At 36.7% G+C, this 22,402-nt stretch overlaps 1 protein-coding gene across 3 annotated transcripts in view; it reads right to left on the bottom strand.

Moving 5' to 3' along the window:
- Positions 1-22,402, bottom strand: part of TDP1 (tyrosyl-DNA phosphodiesterase-like protein) — a 374,303-nt gene that overhangs the window by 348,601 nt on the left and 3,300 nt on the right. For all 3 annotated transcript variants that reach the window (XM_089797894.1, XM_089797893.1, XM_089797892.1), the window contains exons 2-3: positions 13,249-13,434; positions 8,938-9,273 (exon numbers count right to left, since the gene is read on the bottom strand). In XM_089797894.1, the coding sequence (XP_089654020.1) occupies positions 8,938-9,273; positions 13,249-13,434 (522 nt within the window). The remainder of the gene's footprint in view (positions 1-8,937; positions 9,274-13,248; positions 13,435-22,402) is intronic.

The following is a 22,402-nucleotide window of genomic DNA, read 5'->3' on the forward strand; positions in this document are numbered from 1 at the left end:
CATGAACAAGCTGAAGGACTTGAGAAGCTCGCCAAGAATCGCTACTGGGGAAAGGTGTGCGATGTTGCTTCCCAGCCTGACATGCGTCACAAACTCCAAGGTGTTGGGTTTGAATCTCTGGCAAATCAAGAACAAGCTCATCCCAAGCAAGTTGTGAGAGATAATGTACATTTAAGTGCCCATATCGTTGATGCCAAAGTGTGCTGATGGAAGATCGCCGAGCAGCCATAGCTAAGTCCTGAGAATTACCAGAATCAGTAAGTCTGAAAAGACCATGATCCTCAAGACCAACTGCAACAGTAGACTTAGTCGCCCGATCAGTGATGGTGCACTGATGTGAATTGAAGGTGACTGCCAAGTGTGGAGAATGTCGCAGCAACTGACGGACCGAGAGTAGATTTAGTTCCATCCCTGGAACGTAGTACACATCAAGGAATATGAGCTTCCTCCCAACAGACTGAATTTGAATGTTGCCTTTACCAACAACCGTGTACTCTTCTCCACCACCAAAGATAACAGAATCTGAATAAGGCTAGTAGTCAGTAAACCAATCTCTGCGGTGAGTGAAATGTCGAGAGGCACCTGAATCAATGTACCAAGTAGATGACTGCACATGATCTGCGGGTCTTTTAGCCATGAAGGCGTAAAAGGCAGATTTTGCCTACTCAGTGTGCTCTGCACTGTTCGCTTTGGGTTGCGAACCTGATTGCTTAGACTGGGCAGCTAAGCGTTTCCGACATGCAACCTTCATGTGACCATACTTGTGGCAATAGTTGCATTGAATGTTCTTCTTTTTGGTACCATCGGATGCTGGAGCAGAAGACTTCTACTGAGATGGTTGCTGAAACTTGCCCTTATCCTTCTGAAAGGATTTCGCAGCAAAGGCTTGCTCAGTGGAGGTGGAACTGGAGCTGCTACCGAACTGTTGTTTCCACCGATCTTGCTGAAGCAGCAGGGTGCAGAGATCAGTGAACTTTAGATCAACACCAGTAGATGTGATGTCGAGAGTCTCGATAAAATGCTCATAGGAATTTCGTAAACTCCGAAGAGTGATTACCACAATATCCTCTTCCTCCATCTTGCGACCAATGGCAAGTAACTGATCACGGATTTCCTGAATCCGATTCAGGTGTGCCTGGAGCGAGGTGCGCTCATCCATGACAATAGAAAACAGAGTGTTTTTCAGAAAGAAGGCTCTGCTCTTATCAGAAGTCTCATGAAGACCTTTGAGATGTGTCCCGATTTCGGCCGCTGTCTTGCCGGATGGAATCTGAGAAAGCTGGTCATCAACTACGGATAGTTTGACAAGCATTACTACCTCTCGATTGTTCAGATCCCATGTATCTTGATCAGGACCCGAAGAAGTCGGACGCTGCTTAACACCCAGAACAAGTTGATCATTGTTTCGATATTCGAAGATTGCGATGATGCGCTGCTTCCAGGTTCCATAATTGCGACCATTGAATTTGGAATCATGCTTGAGCAGAATATTTGTCAGAGATGCCATGGCACGTTTTTCAATAAAAAACTGTGAAAATCTGTGAAGGCACGTTCTTCGAGGCAAAAATACGGAAGACCCAGAAGAATCAGAGAATGACCCAGAAGAGAGCTCGAAAAACTCAGAAGGAATCTACTATCGTTTTTTTATCCGCTGGCTCGAAAATCGAGGCACCCAGAAAAAACGGACGACAACCCAGTTGAGCTCTCGAAAAACCCACCAAGAATCTGCAAACAAAAAAATTTTCGACCCCAAAAATTAGGGTTTCGAAAAAAAAAGGCCCTAGTTGAAAAAAGTTTGAAAAAACTTCAAATTTCTTGATAAAAATGGTGGTTTTCAGTCGACTAAAGTTGGTCACGGCAGTATGGAGGTCAGAAAACCGACGCCTTGAGGTTAGGCACAGGAAAAAACGACCATAAAAAATGCAGATGACTGATTTCCAAAATCCGAGTCATTTAAAGAAAAACACAGAGCCGTTTTTGGTGTAAAATCACTGATGATTTCCAGAAAAACTGCACTTTTCCCTGCGAAAATTACTATGTGAAGATCCAGACAGATGCAAATCGCGCGGGATGCAGAATTTTTTTTTCTTCAAACCTGGCCGAAAACTATTATAGTTGCGATTTTTTAAAAACTCAACAAAAAAACCTTAGTCGAAAATCTGAGGTTTTTAGAAAGCAAGAATCACAGAATAATTTTGAAAATTGGCTCTCATAATTTCGGAAAAGAAATTATAATTTTCGAAAAAATTAAGAACTATGCTCTGATACCATATTACGAGGTAATTGGTAAATACTTGCTTGTTAATAACAGAGACCGAAAGGTCAATTTATACAAAAGAATGAGACGATGTTTCCTTAGGAAATGATTGTAAAGAATAGAAACATTCTATTCCAGAGAAAGCAAAAAACGAAAGCAAACTAAAGCTAAAGATATTTACAAGATAACCATTAACTAATAATAGACGTCTTATCTATTATTGTAATAAACTCCTCACTGTCAAAGTTGGGTCTAGCATAGTAAGTTAGTAAGCTCGTGGATTTGATCTCAGCTTTGAGCTTGAGGGCATCTCGAATGGTTTTGCATTTATAATGTCCAAGCCCAACAAGGAACATGTAACCCAAATCTTTCCTTGTTTTACAGCTCAATTCAACCTCTACCAATTGTCTACATATCTCAATCAAGACAAAACGGTCTAGGCAATGTCGAGGTAGCCACGTGGCTTACCTTCATATCCCCCGATCCTCAGATAAGTGAATTTTGGGAAATTGGGTAAAGAAAATGCCATAAACATCAATTAACTGGATGGCTTCTTCTGTTAACCTCACATTTTCTTTTCCTTGCAATTCAAACACCAAATTGGCAACCTACAGAGTTTTTACTCTTCTGCAAGAGAGGGTAATACTCATAGATAGGCATGCTTGGGTTCCAGTCTGAGTGTGGTAAACCTTTCCATTCTCTATCACTGGTTAGGATATAAAACAAATAAGCGGTCATATAGAAACCAAACATTTCAGAAGCTTGAGAGAGTTCCTCCTACAGCCTAGTAGCTATTATGTCTGCCTAATCAATGAACTTATCTTCCCCCATAATAGTCTGAATGAAAAAGTACATCGAGTTCTCCCAATGAAAAACATGCAAGTTTCCCTTCACCCTGTTCAACAGCATAATGACATCCTTAATTTCAGGGATCATGTGTTCTCTAGTCAATGGACGTGCAAGGCGGGAACCTCCTCTCTCGGATTTGAAAAGCCAGCTTTTCACACTGTTGTTAAATTTTTGTGACATAAGTCGAAAATTGGGCATAAGAACTAATAGTCTAGTCTTCATAAATTTCACGTAGGGGAATTCTCAGAGCACCCATGACAGCAACTCGACTGACATACACCAAGACCTCGCCATTAAAGCCACGAATGCACTTTTCGACTGCAACATATCTATCTCTACATGCTAAGACTAATTCAGGACAAGGGAAAGCTTCTGGGAAAACAGATGCTTGCAGCAGACCACCATCTAAGACTTTCTGGGATATGGAACCGGTTTTTGGGTTTTCAAATTTAGCCAGTAATTTGCTCATGTCCTCTTTAGCAAGGAATGTGTCTTCCATATCAGGCAAGATACTACTAATAACGGACTCCCTAACCTTATCAGGTAGTTTTAGGCAGAATGAGGTGCCCATGATAAGGGTTTAACCAAAACAAAACAAAAACAAAAAGAATACATAGCCTTAAGAAATGCAAAAAGAAATGACACTTGAAAGATGAAAGGCTAGAAACTCACCGTGCTGAGTGCATGCAAACTTGCAGAGACAAAAAGCTTAAGCTATCGCCACGTACATCCAAACAAGACGAGGTAATCTTTACCAAAAGCAGAAATGGCAAGGGAATGAAAACAAGGCAGCTTCAATTTAAAACATAAACCTCGACCTGACTCATGTGGATGGGTGACAAGACAGATGACAGGACAAGTATTTAAATCATTAAAAGCTCACCCAAGATCCACACGTGCCGCAACATGCCTTAAATCATTACCTTTAACTCCCAATTAATACAAATCTTTTCCGTAGATTCGGTAAACATTACACTCTTGCCGAGCTGTCCGCATGGACATGTGTCATCAAAGGCATCAATCTTTATTGAACTACAAAACAGTTCAATGTTCAAGTTCAATAGTTGTGATATATTGGAAACCGCTGTCATAATCAAAAAGTAAGGGCAAAAACACACACAAAATTTTTATTTTTATTTTGTTAAACTAATTAAGATGATAGGGTCGACAAATGATCATAGGTTTAACTAAGATTAGATAAGATAACATGGTCAAAAAGGTTTTAAGGGTTTAACTAAAATGGTACAATCATGATCAATTGTTACAACCTTAAGGATGGTTTAATTAACTAGGCCCATACTACTAAATGAATAACTTGTACGTCGTTACAACTTTGATCAATTGCTCTAGGCTTAATGTCATTAATTAACTTCTACCATCTTCATTCTAATTACGTTAAAAACTTTAATCTCAAATCTAAGGTTAACCTTAAAATTCCTCAACATACTTATAACCATCTAATTAATTAATTTATTGTTTGCTATTAAAATTGATGACTAGTACAAGTTCAAATAAATCTATAAGTTACTAAACTTGTTCAAACCTTATTAAAATTTAAGGTCCAACATTGAAATGTCAATCATTACAATAAACTAACTAACTCATAAATAGTATCGAACTAGTTATAAAACATTAAGCCTATTTTAATTTGAATATCCTAATATCAACTTAAACCTTTAAATTCGAACTTATAATAACCTACATTTAAATTTCTATTCCATACTAACCTCATTGTAACATTATGGTTAATGCTTAACTATCAACCTAAGCATATATGCATAACACAAAAAAAAATCCTAAATTAACCAAGCTCAATATAAAAACAAGAGACAATTTAAATGCTCCCTAATCTTATAGAGTAATTATAATATAATCTAATTACTAAATTAGTAAGATTCTAATCTAAGCTAACAGTAGAATCTATCCACGAACTAATGATACCAACTTCTAGTCGTATTCTACATTTAAGGTGAAACTTTTAAACAATTATCAATTGACTAACACTAATTTCTACTAACTCAATTTAAACAATTCTAATACTAATTAAATTACAACTAAATCTAGACTATCTTAACTTTAAGATTGCCATAATACCAAACTAAAACAACAATCTATGAATTTTAAAACATGAATACAATAACTACTATACTAACAAGTATATTTAACCATACTAACCCAAGACTATTCCCTAACTACTAACCTAACTAACTTACTAATTAAACTTACAATCAAAACATGAAATAAAGTAATGAAATTAATAACCTACTCTACAACAACAAAGAAAAACAATTTTTAAAACAAACAATACTAATATAATACTAAACGACCCCCCCCTCACCCCTAACCTAAGACCTAACCCTACCTGCCACCTAAGCCAAGTGGCCCGCCCCACCATGGCCCCCACTTCCCAAGGGGACAGTGCACTGTCCTAGGTCTGCCGAGCACAGGCCTGTCCCGCGCTGCTCTAGGTCTGCAGTACGCAGACCTGTCCCCCCCCCCCCTCATTCTCATTAAGACTTGCGTGTATGGGGAGGATGAAGTCAGCGTTTGGGTGGAGGGTGGCGGCCTTAACATTACATTCAATTTTTTTTTTGAAATACTTACCTTGCCTCCCTACGACGTGACCTGGCCATCAAGTGGCTTGGGTAATAATTGCAGGTGGTGGTTAAGTCCACACCTAGCATTGATATGGCGATGGAATAGTATAGAAGAAAATAATATTAAAGTGGGGTGCTTAGGATTAATAAAAGGAATGGACCTAAAGTATTAGACTAGCACCATGCCTCCTAGTCCTTAGGAATTAAATGCGGAAGTAAAGTTTGTTGAGGAGTGTCAATGAAAAGTTCTTTTAATTATTATAATTTTCAAATGCATTGAACTTATATTCCTTTTAAAGATTTAGTATTAATTTTAGTGCAATCTAAAAGAATAATACAGAGAATATTCTCTGTGGTCTTGGGAAGATTAAAATTCCTCCCATACATTTTCCAGAGAGGTTATTTTTGACCTGGAGATGCACATTTTAATTGGAAGCCAATTTTGGCTAAGTGTTGGCTTAATTTCTTTGCTCTATATTTCTTGTTTAATAGTTCATCTTACATCAAAGGTATATGGGCCTCTTATTTTGAATCCAAGTAGATGCATAATTCCTTAATCACATTGGTTTTGTCAATTATATAATTTAACAAGGTGTGAGATAAATTTGTTGTCTACAATGTAGGATTGTTCATGTCCTCACAATACCTAAAACATCGAATTAGAGCTTCAGTATATCTAATTTGCATTTCATTAACATAATTGGAACTTGATAGTTTATAATTCAATGACATTATATACATCAACCCATTTCTCACAACATAAGCAAAATTTGGAACCACTTGAGGGCATTGCAAGTATAATTTTCATAATCTTCTTTATTTCCTCTATTATTCATCCTGGTTCAAGGCTCCATCTGGAAAAAACCAGTAAGAAAACCCGATGTCTTTGCCACTACATCAAAATCAATTACAACTTACAAAATATTACAATTCAATGAGTTTTCTTCAAGGCTTTCACAAGAAATCTTTTATCAAATGTCTTCATTGCATCAAGGAACAACATGAAGGAGACAAGAACCAACATGGAGGTAACAACACAAGGAGATAAGAAAATTGAACATGCATTCCCACCTGGTTGCACAATAGGTCCAACAATGAACCAATATAGGGGAAAGGTGGATTTTCTCAATAGGAGAAGTCAATCACCATACCTTCACTTAGCCCTTTCGGGGCTTAAAACTTCAAGAATTTTCATTCTTTCACAAGGCCCTTTCGGGGCTATATCCACAAAGATTTTCATTCTTTTCTACATTCAAGAATTCTCAATAACAACAAGGTATGGGATGACAAGTAGGGGCCCATACACCCTACCCTTTCTCCCTCCTCTCTCCATGAGAGGAGACTCTACACTATTGAGGTCCAGCTAATGCCCTTTCCCCAAGCATGGCCACTTCTTCCCTATCCAAGGGTGAGTGTTGCCAAAAACATCCCCATGAAAATCTCTCAAAAACAATCAACACACCAAGAAGGCATATGAATAACATCAAAAGAAAACAAGATAAAATTCCTCCCAATCCACCCCAACACACAACAAGAATGCAACATTACATAATGTCTCCAACATGATTCAAGCAAGATTCAAAACATGAACACACATAAAGAACCATTCATGGAGTGAAGATCTCCTACCTTCATAAAAGAGTTATGGCAATGATGGTTTGAGAAGAGCTTCCCTTTTCTTCCTTCAATCTTCAAAAATTCCTCCAAAACTAGAGGATTGGGTGACCAAAAACTAAGCTCCCCCAAAATGCCTCTAAGTATGGTCCTTAACTCCACTAAGCTTCAAGTAACTCAAAATGGAGGTTTGGTTTCACTAACCCAAGTAAAGAGCAACCCCATTTTCGAAATCAGCCTATAATAGGGTTTTTAAGAGAACCTAAGAGTCAACCTAAGAGGCTAAAGGGTTGGAAAGTACCCCCACCCATATCCTTACCCATAGGGGTACTTAAATTTAATGTTTCTAAGCCTTTAAAGGCTTATTAGGAACAATTAAAAGTTAGGAGAATAGTAAGATCAAATTACAACCTTTAAAGAATTACAATATAAGGTTAGCACAAAATTAACAAGTAGTTTAGCTCCGCTTTCCATTGAGTTGTCTCGGCTAATTTTCCTGCACACTCATTGCACACATCAATAGGTCCAAAACCACATGCATAATGTGAATTACATATTAGAGGAATTATATAAATTAAAGCATCCATTTCTCAATAAATAGTTGTTTATCTAATTCTACTCATATTTCTAACCTTTCGACTTGCATAACCAAATGTGTTAGTGCTGCATACATTTTCTTCATCGTTATGCATATTTATAAGCATTAAATGACAAAATCAAATAACTGAAGTAAACATCACACATTGTAAAAAAAATAGCTTAACAATGTTCAATGTATCCAATAATGTTCTGACATAACAAGCATGAGTATCAAAATAACAATGTATCATCGGTGCTAGGTTGGGTCGGGGCGAGGCCTCACAACCGCCCTCATAACAACAAACTAGACACAAAGGTGAAACCGTGTTCAACGTTGACAATGAGCGACAGTATCCGTAGGTGATTAACTTTTCCCGACTTGACCAAGAGAACCGATGAACTTATGAACCTTGAACATTGAACAAAGTGTTCAATGTTCAAGTTCACATATTTGTTCAACCAAAAGACTTAAAAACAAAGAACATCAAAAAAGTTGAGATTCACGATGGGAATTCCATAATAGACCATCCTTTTACCAAAGCTTAAATATTACTATGATTATGTGCAAGAAATAAATGTGGACTATTCATGGGTAACAGAGCGTATGGAGGACTCGAATCCTTGTTGACCACCATGAAAAGGCTAGCAATCTTTTAGTGACCAAGGTTAAGTGAGCCCGGCAGGGAAATGCATGTAGAACGCCCAAAAACAGCTCTTCGAGATTCTTCTCAAAATGAATTACATCAAGCCAATAATCTAAGAGTTCATCATCATATCAAAACATTTATTGCTTGCATCATGGAATATGCTAAAATGCACTAAATCAGAACAGTGGCTCCTACTTTAAGAAATCTATTTATCATGAAGAAGAATTTATCTCACTTGTAAAGGGCATTTTCTGTAGACGAAGAGCAAAAGGACCATCAATGCTTCAATTGGACAAAGTCAAATGAATAATTCAAGATAACCTCAGAAAAGTAGACAAATTCCATTACTTCCAATTTTTGGTTAAGGGAGAGAGTGACGACAAAAATTGCAAACCTGCAAAGTTCTTGCAAATTCTTCATCTTCTAGCAGTTGTCTTCTCCTTTTAGAAAAGACTTCATCATTGACCACTTGCCTCTTTCCTTTGAGAGAGAACTTTTCACCTTCAGTTGATTCCATGACATTGAGTGCAGGATTTGAAAACTCATTAACTTGTTGAGGATTTATTGATGCAGGGTCTTCTAATGTAGCTTCTGATGTTCCCTTATACTTGAAAGGGTATTTCCCTGGAATCAATTCTATGATATCACCATCTTTAAGTACAGCACATTTTCGTGGAGAAAGCCTTTTCCTTGAGGTCCCTGACCTAAGACTGATAGGGTTCTGTCCTTCCTGTAAATAACAATAACAATGGAGCTAATTTAGCTCAAATGAGTTTCAGAAACAAACTTAATCTTGAGCAAAAGCCAGTTTCAAAAACAAGAATCAACTTCTGTATTAAGTTTTAAATTGCATATTTTATATAAAGTGTACTCCTAAAACTGAAGATCTTCTAAATTGTGTCAATATTGTATTTTGCAGCCACATGCCAAGCTGCAAAATTCTGGCAAAAAAGCACATAAGTGGCCTTTCTTGTAACATACGTCATTGAGATGTATTCCATTTCAATTTTCTCCTTTCTCTATTTTGAGCACTTCAACCTTGGTGTTGCCAAGTGGCCAAAGTGGAAAGTCTAAGAGAGTAAATTATTCTATGCTAAAAAACTTATCTCCAGAAAATAAGTAAACTAGATATTTTTTATTCAAGTTCCTTCTGTTCTTTCAGCTTTTGTTGATTGTTGAGATCAAAGCCCAAATATCCAAATTTTGGATACAAAGTGAGCATGCATTTATTATTAAAGAACCTTGCCAAATACATTTCACTTTATTTATGAATATAACAATTTTTTCTTCGAACAGTATTTTCTTTTGAAATTCAATTGAACATGGAAAAGTACAGGACCCGTGTATCTTCCTTAAGTGCATAACATTAATAGTTTAACTGAAAGATATATCACAATGATTCCAGTAAATATTGCCATGTACTCTATCAGCCCCAAAGGCAACCATTACTACTGCAAGTTTGGACTGCACCAAAGTAAGCCAGAAAGTGTATCCTGAAAATAGTTGACAAGATAATGATGCCAGAAAAGTATTTAATTCCATGAATATTCATCCCACGTAAAAAAATTAACTATTTGTTCTGATAAGGCATTCTGTTGCCCAAGTACTTTAAAAGACCATACGAAGATTGAACCCAATTACTGATAATTGGGCCCAGAAATTAGGAATTGGTCCAAAATCTTCCGGAAGTTAGTTTCACCACATCATGATTCTGGCAATGAGATTTGAATTACAAGACTGTGCATAGTGTTTTGGTTATTGGTTTGGGAGGGTGTGGATGCTTCCCCCAACAGCCTTCTTTCGTCGCTGGGTCTTTTCTCACCAGTAGGGATCAATTACCAAGCCAGGATATTTTTATTTAGAAAAGATCCGAAAGACATCATGCTAGATTTGTGATGTAAGACCTGTGTTTTTAAAGATGAAATACATTGTTTCCCCTGTTCGTGCTAAATTAAACAAGAATTAAGTATAAATCCGATCTACGAAAATGGTGAGAATCAAGCATAAAGTTATTTTAGTTAGTAGGATGAGAATATACAATAAAATTCTGTCAACAAAAGCAAAAAATGATTACAGTCTATTCTAGAAGTAGAATACAGGAAAAAAACAATGAATAATAACATTTTGAAAAAATAAAGCAAAACAACTGATTTGGGAAGATAAAAAGGGGCACATGTAATTTTGAAGAAGTTTTTTACAAGTGTGCCATGACTTACTGTAATAAACGAATTATTGTTTTGAAGATTGTCTGGTGGTTGACCCAGGGCTCAGTACTTCAATGATCTGTATGCCTTTGCAATTGGGGACTAGCTCACATAAGAGTTTTCTCTGTAATGAACACTGTTGATAATCAGAAGAGAGTTTTTTTGTGTTTTTTATATTAGAAAGCTCATTTAGTTAAATCAGTTTTCCTTTTGGATTTCAGAAATTCATAACCAATTTTAGGAAAATTTATGATTTGTGATTTCCTGGATATCAAGATTCAATAACATTACCAGTTACACTTAGGCTTGGAATGAGAATTTGAGTGCAGATTTCGTTTTCACATTTTGGTTCATTTTGGTGTTATCAGCAGTTTGGTTCATTACAGATGGCCTATGTTAAATTTGTGTATTCAAGCAAAAGTTGTTCATTTTCCGATAGTCATCTCGATGATAAAATCCTTCCATTTGAACTTTTAGAGATTTGTTAATTTCTCTTAGCTCACTGTTTTTGATACAACTCTCTAGTATTCACTGTATTCTTCCTTTTTCCATCAAAATCAGACAAATCTGTTTCAAAGCTCACATTTTGCCCTGTCAACTTCGATAAGCGACAAATAGAAGATATCTAATTTTAAGATGTGTGGTAGCCAAGAGCATATGGTACTTCTCCATTCCTCTCTTGCATTTTCTAGGGTTCATAAAATCTGGAGACAGCTTTCCCTAACCTTTTATTTACTGAGGCATATAGAAGGTCACTTCTTTTTTAATCAGCTTATTCTTTTTAATTTTTAGGTCATTTATGAATTATATTGAAGAAGATGAAGGCTATCTTGTGCTTCACTCTGATAGTCATTTGTGGCTTTTACTTCCAAAGCATCAGGAAGTTAAATCGTGGTACTAACTATATGATTCATTGATATAAGACCTTAGACAGAGTCATTTTTATACCAATCACAAAAACAATGCACAAAGATGTTTAGAAAACTAAAATGGAGCAACAACAAGCATTTATGTTGCATGATGCATTAAATTCTATCACCAATATGATCCATCATATTGCACAAAAGTATAGGAGGATTTTATGAGAGTATCCTTTATACAATACAGGAATGGTAGAAAAATGTAGTGGTTTTACAAAGGATCAAGAAAAGTATGTGCATGACATGCAATGCGAAAAGTAAAAGTAGGCTTGAATACATGTCGTTTTTTGGAGGGAGGGGGCTTGTATTTTTTTAAGCTTTTTTGGTGGAGAAGCTATGAAACCCAGGGAAGGAGGAGCTTGATGTAGAGTCCACTACCAATTGCAAGAGAGACTGACTCGTGCAACCAGCTCTGGTAATGTTTTCTTTCTTACACAGAGCTATGGCACATGGGCTAACTTGCATGCATTGCTTTTACTACAAATTGTTTTTGTAAGTTTATTGATTAAAAATATAAGATTTTTTAGATTTTCTTGGAATGTATTATGGTAATGGTACCTGTCTATTGAACAAACAGTGAAACTTGATCTCTTCTTTCATATTATAACCTTAATATGTTTTCAAAAACATTTTTTCGTTAAAACTTAGAAGCCGTTGGAAACAAGCCAGTTTGAATGCATATTCCTCTGCTCTCTTCAATCAGATTGGGCTTCATCTTAAGATTTGTAGCAATATAAAATAGCATGTAAATAGATTTTATTGCTGTGTATATCCAGCTTTTAGGCCTTCAAACCACTCTGCAACATTATGGGTGTAAATAATTATTTAAGTTTGTATGTGTTTTCCGTGTTTTACATGGTTAAACAGACTTAGTATATTGATATGTGTAGAGTAAGCATTAAAAAATGAATAAAAGCTTGCTAAAACTAGAACATCTGTGAGTATAAAACCATACAGAAAACATGCAGACAATGCTATTTAGAAAAATTCAGAAAACAATAAAACAGATGCCTGTCCTTTACAATTAGAACAGAGACTACATAAAGTACATTAGCAAGTACAAGCTTCTTCTACTTAATGTATGCCTAAGAAACAATTGTTCTGATTTATCCAAGCATTCTGTTTTTATTTGGTTATTTTAGATGTGCTATAACTTATTTACATATAACATAAGACTAAAATACTTAACAAAGTCAACCTGACAAAGATGTAAGAAATCAATCAAAAAGTTACCAAATTCAGAAGATGTCAGGAGACTGTATCTTGAAAAGTTAGCGAAAAGACAGAATATCTTACTAGATACTTTTTAATAAAAAATGGATGGTAGAATTGATCAAGAATCATGAAAGAGCTCAAGTAATAATTAATTATCAGTTATATAAAAGGTAATTCAAAGATGTTATATATATATATATATATATACAGTACATATGTGTGTGTGTGTGCACACACCAACACACATATCTGTGTGCATGTGCCTGTGTTTTGACAACCTAATTTAAAGAACCTCAACTGTTGAATAGACGTATATTTTAGAAAAAAAGAAAAAAGAAAAGTGCAAAATAGCAAGGAAATGCATACCAGAGTGATTTCGGCAGACCCATCTGAAAAACCATTCAAAATGATATGTTTGCGGCTCACTAGCTTATCAGAGATTGGTAAGTTGCTCCGTCCAACTATATTTGAGCCTTGGAAAACTGGTAATGTTGGGCTTGAATAATCATCTTCATCATTCCCCTTCAGTGGTACTAAAGCCCCAACTTTTACCTGAAACATCCCAGCCCATTTTTAGAAGTGATTTATATGAATCAAGTGTCAATACTCATTAAATTGTTCAATGGAACTCAACTACACCTCAAGGTATTGAGTTCATAAATAAAACATGGACTAAAAGTCATACAGAAAGCAACATAGCATGACCTCAATCAGGAAAAGTGAATGGGTTCAAAATTCAAAATTGTTTCTCATTTGCCAGATTTATTTTCATACATTTCTGAATTACTTTATTTAACTGGATTTTATACCCTACACAACAAAAGATTAAAAAATTTACCAAATACTCCAATGATTGCACAAACTAATTGTGTCACTTATAAGGCATACAATAAGGTTATATAGCAAGAACTGGTAGTTATGAAAAATTATTAATCAATCATTGACAATTGTAGAATTCCATTCCATATTCCTTCCAATAATAACTGTATTGCAAGAAGTTGTGGTCATGAAAATATGTTGATCAACCCAAGTAGAATTTCATTCCATATTCCTTAAATTAATAGATTCTCAACTAAATCTGGTTTCTGAAAAATAAAGATATGTGATCTCTGAAAAATAAATATATGTGATCTCTGAAAAATAAAGGTATAATACAAGAGACATTTCAGAATGGTGATTCATTATGCAGCACTTTAACTCCTAACATGTAAGAAGATAGATAAATTATCTTGACATAACCTTTCTTTGGATAGCATGCACCTCAAAAGAGCTAATGAGTGATACACAAATTAATCCATCACCTACCAAGTGTCCTACCATGATAGTGGTGGTTGGGTCTCCAGCCCCCTCTTCTTCCCACCCACCACATAGGGCAGAGGTATAGTTTGGTCACCAACTAACAAGCACAATGTGATCCATCACCTACTGAGTGCTCTATCATAACAATGGTGGTTGGGTCCCCAAACCCCTCTTCCTCCCCAATCCTATAGGGCACAACTGCATGTCAATTGCCCACCTACACTCCTATTGACCCTAAGGCATATTAGTGCAAAACACTAAGTCATTTATTGGGCAATGTTGGTCGGTCATCATTGCGACCGAGTCATCATACAGGCTGAGCTATTAAGTAGAGAAGTGAAGAAGTTCAATTGGATCCGAAGCAAATATATTTGTCAAGTGCACAAGTGCCGCCAAGCATTTCAGTAGTTGCCGAGTGATTCAGGAGGCAACATGCGTCAAGCAAACCAGAAGTTAAAATCAGTTATAGCCAAGTCAAGTTCATGACGAGGGACACCATGTTGGAACAAGCAAAGCCAAGTGCCAAAAGCTATATGAGCCAAGTAACATAGTTTGTTGTATTTGAGTTTGAAATGGCACAAACTAAAATGTAAACCATTTTGCTGAGTTGGAAGCATATTTATATGATCAAGGAGTCAATCATGGAGATAAATGTGCCTATAATTGTGGATCATTAATCCCTATGTTATGTAATTAGCCCATCATAAAATTGAAAAGGTCAAGCAGCAAAAAGAATGAATCCTAATCGTTGATCAAGATCTAGAAACTTCATCAGATGGTTATTAGAGAGGGGTCTTAGCCAGGATTTCATGTTGTTGAAGTTGTAAGAGAGAGCTGATTGTGCAGTTGAAGGTGAACTAGAGGTTGAAGGACTAAGGCAACTGAGTAGTGCAGAGAGGAGATAAAGTAAATCTGTCACAATGAGAAGACCTGTCATCAACAATCAAAGTGCAAACCGAAGGATTGTGGTGCTAATTACATTCTAACCAGTGTATCAGGTGAATCTCTTAACAGAGTGGTCCTAACAAGCCTATTGTAAATCTCCTAACAAAGTGCTCATTTTATTGTGATGTAAAATCCTTTAATCAAGGTAGACTTAACAGTCTTGTACGCTCTTAGCAAGGCAAGCCCCTTATAGGGTACATCATCAAAAGTGATCAAACTTTGTAGCCCTAACAGGCACACTTTATTGTTTTAGTAGCGAAGATTTTGCGGCCACGGTTTTACCTTCACCTTGGAGGGTTTCTCATTACCATATCTGGTGTCATGTGTTGATCTATTGATTATATGTCATATTCATGTTATTAGATGTTAGATATGATATTGCATGGTGTTATATGAAGATGCATGTTAAGGTTAAGGCAGAGATGTGTGTGGTGAATTCTGTATGAATGTGATTCATGTTTGAAGTAGTAGAAGTTTATAGATCTTAATTCAACCCCCCCCCCCCCCCCCCCTCTCAGCATCTTACTTTCCCTATTAGATTTCCAACAATTGGTATCAAAGCTGAGTTCTCCAAGGAAGAAGTCTAACCACTTGAGAGTCAAAGATCTTGGAGATGGAATCCTACAAGTTGGGAAAGGTGACTGAGAATCAAATGCTTGGCTTGCAGCTTGCATACGAACAAGTTAAAAGTGCAAAGGAGGAACTAAAGAAATCCTTAAATAGAAGGAGGGAGATGGCAATTCAGCAAATGACACACAATACAAGGAAAAAAGCATTGAGAACTTATGTGATGAAGGCAGATCTAGTGAAACTGATGCAGCAATAGCAAATCTATTGGAAAAGAACATCGTCCTAAATGAAGAAGTAAGATCCCTGAAAAAAGCACATGAAATACAATCAGTGAGGCTATGTGAAGTTACTGAACAAAAGAAAAACGTTGAAGAAGACAAGATAACGGCTAATGAGGACAAAAGACAGATGGCTACAAGTCTTGATGAAAGGATTAATTAGGTACAAAGGCTGACTCACAATCAATTTGAAATGGTCAATCAGTTAATAAGTGGCATTCATGAGATTACTAGGAAGGTGGAAGAGATTGGAAATCTGAGACCTAAGAACAATCAACTGAAAGCTGAGTTGAGCGCTGAAAAGGAGATCATTGAAAGGATGAATAGATCTAGAGAGGCTATGAGGCAACTTGAGACAACTTGATGAACAGTTAAAAGCACAAAGAAGATCTCATGACATTATTGGATTAGGCTACATTGAGTTCGTATCATCTACCGAGCAAGGAGAATCATCAAAACATGGAGAACAAAACCAAAGAACAAGAAGCCTACATGCTATCACTATGGAAAACCACGTCACATAGAAAAAATTTGCAGGAGCAAAACTGGAAAGTCAAATCCTAGGCCCAAATTCAATGGAAATTGTTTCGATTGTAACAAGCATGGACATCAAGCACATGAATGTAGATCAAAGACCGATAAGACACAAGCTACATCTAGATTTGAAGGTTACTATTACACATGTCAGAAGTATGGTCATAAGGCACAAGATCACAAATCTAATGCAAAACACAGTTGAACACCCAAAAGTCGAGGCAATGCAACTAGGCAAGGTAGTACTATAAATTGGGATTACAATACTTGGGTCAATTGTCAATTATGCAATAAGTATGGACACATTTCAGCAAATTGTTCAAAGATGCATCTTAGAGGAAGATCAGGAAATTGGAGAAATTTTGGTCCAGTATGTTTTAACTGTCAAAAGGTTGGTCAACTAAGCTGAGACTGTATGAATAGAGCATCAGCATCCAGTAATGAAGAGAACAATGGCAAAGCAAAGGTCAATGCTGAAGAAGTGAGAAATTCAATGAATCAAACCTGGAAGAAGAAAATTGATGAAGGCAATAGCTCAAATGATGAAGTTGTGATCACGCAATCCAATGGATTAGGTGATACCCCCATCACAAACCAAATGAAAAGGTATGTATGGAACTATTCTAAATTGCTAAATCATACATCAATTCCTAATATTGAAATTGCAAAAGTCCAAATCAGCATAAGTAAAGATGCTTTGGGACAGATTTGAAGTTTATATCAAGTGAAGTCTAGAAGCTGAACTAAGAAGTTAATGATTGTCGAGTATCAGCATTGAATTAAGCGACCAAGTGAGATTACTAGTATTTACCAAGCTAGTGTATTAGTCGGGTTGAAGACTGAACGAAGTATGACTACCAAATTTTACAGAATGGATCGAGACAATTGTCATGCACCCACTATATGTATGAAGCATTTATGAGGCCCTAAAATTAAATTTTCAACCCTTACAATGATTTTTTGTCAATTATTTTGAACACCTTCCATTTGAGATTTCAAAGTAGAGCAGAGTTAGAGCGAAGTTGAGCAATTGGTTTGAAGATCTTATAGCATGCTGTCAGCAATTGAAGTGATTGAAGGTTGTGTTATCACCGAGCGAAGCAAAGTCAAATTTCAAACCCAAAACGCAGAAACGGCATCAAGTTTGACAGTTGAGAAGGGTGAAGCATCAAAGGTCAGTGATGTGCAATGAATTTGTAACAAAGTTGTTAAACCACCAAAGTTTGAAGCATATTTAGAAATTGCATTAAAGGGTGATGTGTCTGATGCCCTAGCATCAATCCCACCTAGGGTTATAATGATTCATGATGTGAGGTCATGCTATATGTGCAAAATTGGTGAAATAGTAGATTTCAAGTTGAGGATGCATATGAGATGTTATGCATTGATGGGAAACTCAAAGAGGAGCACAAGCATATCGTCAAGGCAAGACTCACCCGAGCCCTATTTTTCCTGAAGATTTTCATAGTTGAGTGGATTAAGATTGTTCTTAGCCAAGTGACTAGTTACCCTACGATAGACAAAGTGAAAACTATTCAATGTCAAAGTAAAGATGTGATCGAGGTGAATACTATGGCAGTGTGGAATAAGCGTGATATGACAATCTCTACCATTGAGGATGCCGAGACAAACTTTTCTATAAGGGTTAAAGTCACAAGTTTTACCAATCAAGCCCGCCAGACAACGTTCCTTGTGTTGTAGTAGATGTTGCTTGAAGAATGCAAAGAAAGGCCACTCCTGCGACCTAGCCGACCTGCAACTGCAACAGCTAGATAAAAACTTGAAAAGCATCAGAAAGGCGAAAAATGCAATGTGTAAGTTTGGCTTTATGTGCAAAACTCTTTTCCTACTAAAGTAACATAACGTGGAGTAAGAAGAAGCCGGTCACCCAACAGATTAATGAGTTTATTAATCAATTGGGATACAACTTTGAGACTATTTTGGATGGTTATTTTGATGAATTCAAGCAGAAAAATGAGAAATAGGTCAAGGATCCCCAACTCATTAGTTGACAAGTACTATGAGAGCATTTATTTTCTAGTAGATACGAATAGCCCTTATATCCAAGCTGTCATACCTAGAATTGCATGGTTGAAGCCACTAGGTTATGAGATTAACAGTGATGAAACAGTTGCAACAATCATAGCATTGTTGGATGAACCCATAGATAAGGAAGTCAAGCCATTCGGCACAAATGAAACTACCAAAAAAAGGATCATGATGGAGACTAAAGTCCCCTAAGATGGACAGGAAGAGAAAAGGGATGATAAAGAATCTAGAGAGACTTTTGGGTGAAGGTGTCGAGAGGAAGGCACCATTGCAAATCACTCAAGGCAAAGGAGAAGATCTATCTAGTGATAATGAGGAAAATGAAGAAGCAAGAAATGACGACGAATAAAATCATGAAGAAGAAGAGGCCGAGGGAAAGGGTAATGAAATAGTTGTGGCCAAGCCATAGACCAGTAAAGGTAAGAAGAAAGAGCCAAAGCCTACCATTGAAACACAAAAAGTAACTACACAAAGAACTATGGCAACTACTACTACAGTTGTCGAGCCACAAAGGAAAGGAGTAGTGAATGTCACAAACCAGCTCAAGGCAAGAGTGCAATAAAGAGGAAAGATAATCCAAACAAGGTCGAGTCGAGCAAACCAGTGAAGAATTTGAGGGCGAGGCTTGTGGTTGCTAAGGATGATGATGAAAAAAGAATAGATTCATATAGGCCAATTCAAAGTGGTTGTGTACAAGAAGCCCCAAACAAATGATGAGGTATGTGAAAATATTAGGGGGACTGCAAGATTATTTGAATTTCATTTTATTAAGTTTGATAAATTGAGTAATGAGGACAAGAACAAAGTGGAACAAGCATTGTTAGATATGATGGAAAACTTCAAATATACACCATTAGAGTTGGGGAATATGATACCCAATGAGCTCTATGGTAGAATAGATGGAAAATGGAAGTATGCATTGACAAATGAAAGGCAAATTAGAGAAGGCACACTTGCCCAAGTCATGCTTGACTTATATAAGAAACAAATTTCAAAATCCATGAAAGAGTTCAATAATAGATTTGTACCTAAGAGGAGGGCTTTCCTAATCTTGAAAAACAAAACTGAAAATGTTGTAGAGGAAACCAAAAATGATATGGAAGAAAATATATGGATTGATTCCTAAGGATGGACAGAAGGAAGAAGCAGAAAAATATGAATAGGAACACCTGGAACTAGATAATACTGAATGATGGCCCAAGTAACTTTGTTGATACATTTCACAATTTGGTGCAACTCAGTGAAGGGTAGACAAAAGCAATGGTCATTGATGAAGAACCTAAAACAAGCCCTGATAGAAATGTGTTAAGTGAAGAAAACGTCACAGCTGAGCCAAGGGAACAAAGTGAAGATCATGTACAAGCCGAGTCAGTACAAATGCCATCTCGTGAGAAGTCGATGGACCCAATCCTATGATTGTGCAAGTAAAGGACTATCAAAAGATCGATGCACAAGAGTCCACACAACAGGTACAAACTACATCTGTTACTCCTATTCCAGTTGTCACAATCAATCAAGAACAAGGACAAGGAGATGTAAGTGATAGTCATGACGAGCAACAAGAAGTGTCGGCCAATGAAGAGCAAAATAATCCAGTGCAAGAACAACAAAATGATGCCAATGAAGGAAATGTTAATTTTAATGTGAATACTGAAGAAGAAAGGCATGAAAAGAGCCAGAATGATCAAGTGGATCTGTCCACTGCAGATGAAAGACCAAGTGCCTCAGGACCTCAGATTGAGGGAGCAAAGGAGGCTGGACAACCGAGTTCCATAAGTGAACTCAGTACCAATGTTGAGAAGGAAAGGAGAATGCATATGAATAGTAGGTGACTATGACTAAGGGTCAAATAGCAATTGTGAAGCATACACAAACTGAGGAGACACATAGACTGAGCATAAGTGTACAACTTGAAGATCTATTGTTGACTATGCCGAGCTCCAACACCCCAAACTCAAAGGGGAAGAGGATAAAGAAAAAGAAAATAAAGTCTCCAAAGGGAATTCAAAGTAAACCTGTTACCTTGGATGAAGTGATCGTGATCCCCAATTGGGACACAAACAATTTAACTCTTGATCAGTTGAAAACATTAACCGAGTTGTTTGCAAGGAAAACAAAGCAAAAAGAATTGAGAAGAGAACATCAACAAAAGCAAGTAATACATGAGATCAAGCATATATTTCTTGAAACCACTAATGTTGAGAACTTGAATGAATAGGCCCCAATCATTGAACAGTTAGTTCAAGTTGAGGAAAATTTGAATGACCCTAATATAGATACAAGAGAAAAGCTTATGCAGAGATCAGAGAGAAAATTTGAGAATAAAGTGATGGAGAAGGTTGCAACAGAGATTGCAGCTAAGCAAGTTGAACTTTCTAACTTTGTAATGATAGTTCAAAATGTAAAAGATTTTATTTATGAAGCTATGTTATATCCCATCATTTACAAAAGAAATAAGAGATCAGATGGACAAGATTGATGCTGATTTGCAGTAGAGTGGAGACACATAGACCTTGGATGCTAGTTCAAGCTTAGTACATTTTTCAAAATTGAGATTTTTGCAAGGAAGGCAATCTGAGTTGCTACGGGAAGACAGCAAAATAAGGGCCGAAATTATTACAATTCAAGCTTTCTTGACACCTCATTTGGAGGTCATGCAAAGACATTTGCAAACTATGAAGAATTTGATTCAGAGTAATCAGAATTTATCCATTGCAAACAATATGGTAGACTTAGCTGCTAGATTGGAAATTGAACGCCAAATTCTTGAGACACTCAAGACTAATTAGGATGCTACAATGGATCTCATCTTGCAATGGCACAAACCATTTTTGGCTAAGTATGGTTTAATTCCCATTCTCCAACTTACTATTAGATGGCAACCATGACAAAAACAAGGGGAAATGTACAGAGATCAAAGATCACAAGGGAAATTTTTGTATACAAAGGAGCAAAACACTATATATAATTACTAAGCTGAGGTATGGAGTTTACCCAAAGGGGGAGTTCTAGTTTTGAAGTTTTGTTATGTATGAATTTTTTATAATGATAAGTGTTTTTGCCACTAATGCCAAAGGGGGAGATTGTTGACCCTAAAGGTAAAACTTGTCTATTAGTGCAAAACACTTGGTCATTTACTAGGCAATGTTGGTCGGTCATCATTGCGACCGAGTCATCATATAGGCTGAGCTATTAAGTAGAGAAGTGGAGAAGTTCAGTTGGTGCTGAGGCAAATATAGTTGTCGAGTGCATAAGTGTCGCCAAGCATTTCAGTAGTTGCTGAGTGATTCAAGAGGCAACATGCGTCAAGCAATCCAGAAGGTAAAATCGGTTATAGTCGAGTCAAGTTCATGCCGAGGGACAACATGTTAGAACAAGCAAAGCCAAGTGCCAGAAGCTATATGAGCCGAGTAACACAGTTTGTTGTATTTGAGTTTGAAATGGCACAAACTCATTGTAAACCGTTTTGTCAAGTTAGAAGCGTGTTTATATGATCGAGGAGATGGAGATAATTACGCCTATAATTGGGGATCATTAATCCCTATGTTATGTGATTAGCCAATCAAAAAATTGGAAAGGTCAAGCAGCAAAAAGAACGAATCCTAATTGTTGATCAAGATCTAGAAGCTTCACCAAATGGTTATAAAAGAAGGGATTTAGCTAGGAATTCGTTTTATTGAAGTTGTAAGAGAGAGGATTGCACAGTTTAAGGTGAATCAGAGGTTGAATGACTAAGGCGACCGAGCAGTGCAGAGAGGAGATAAAGTATATCTGTCATAGTGAGTTGATTGTATATTGGAAAGAGAAGATCTTTCATCAGCAATCAAAGTGCAAACCGAATGATC

Source organism: Cupressus sempervirens, chromosome 8 (assembly GCF_028749045.1).
Source record: "Cupressus sempervirens isolate cs-2001-9-10 chromosome 8, ASM2874904v1, whole genome shotgun sequence".
NCBI lineage: Eukaryota > Viridiplantae > Streptophyta > Pinopsida > Cupressales > Cupressaceae > Cupressus > Cupressus sempervirens.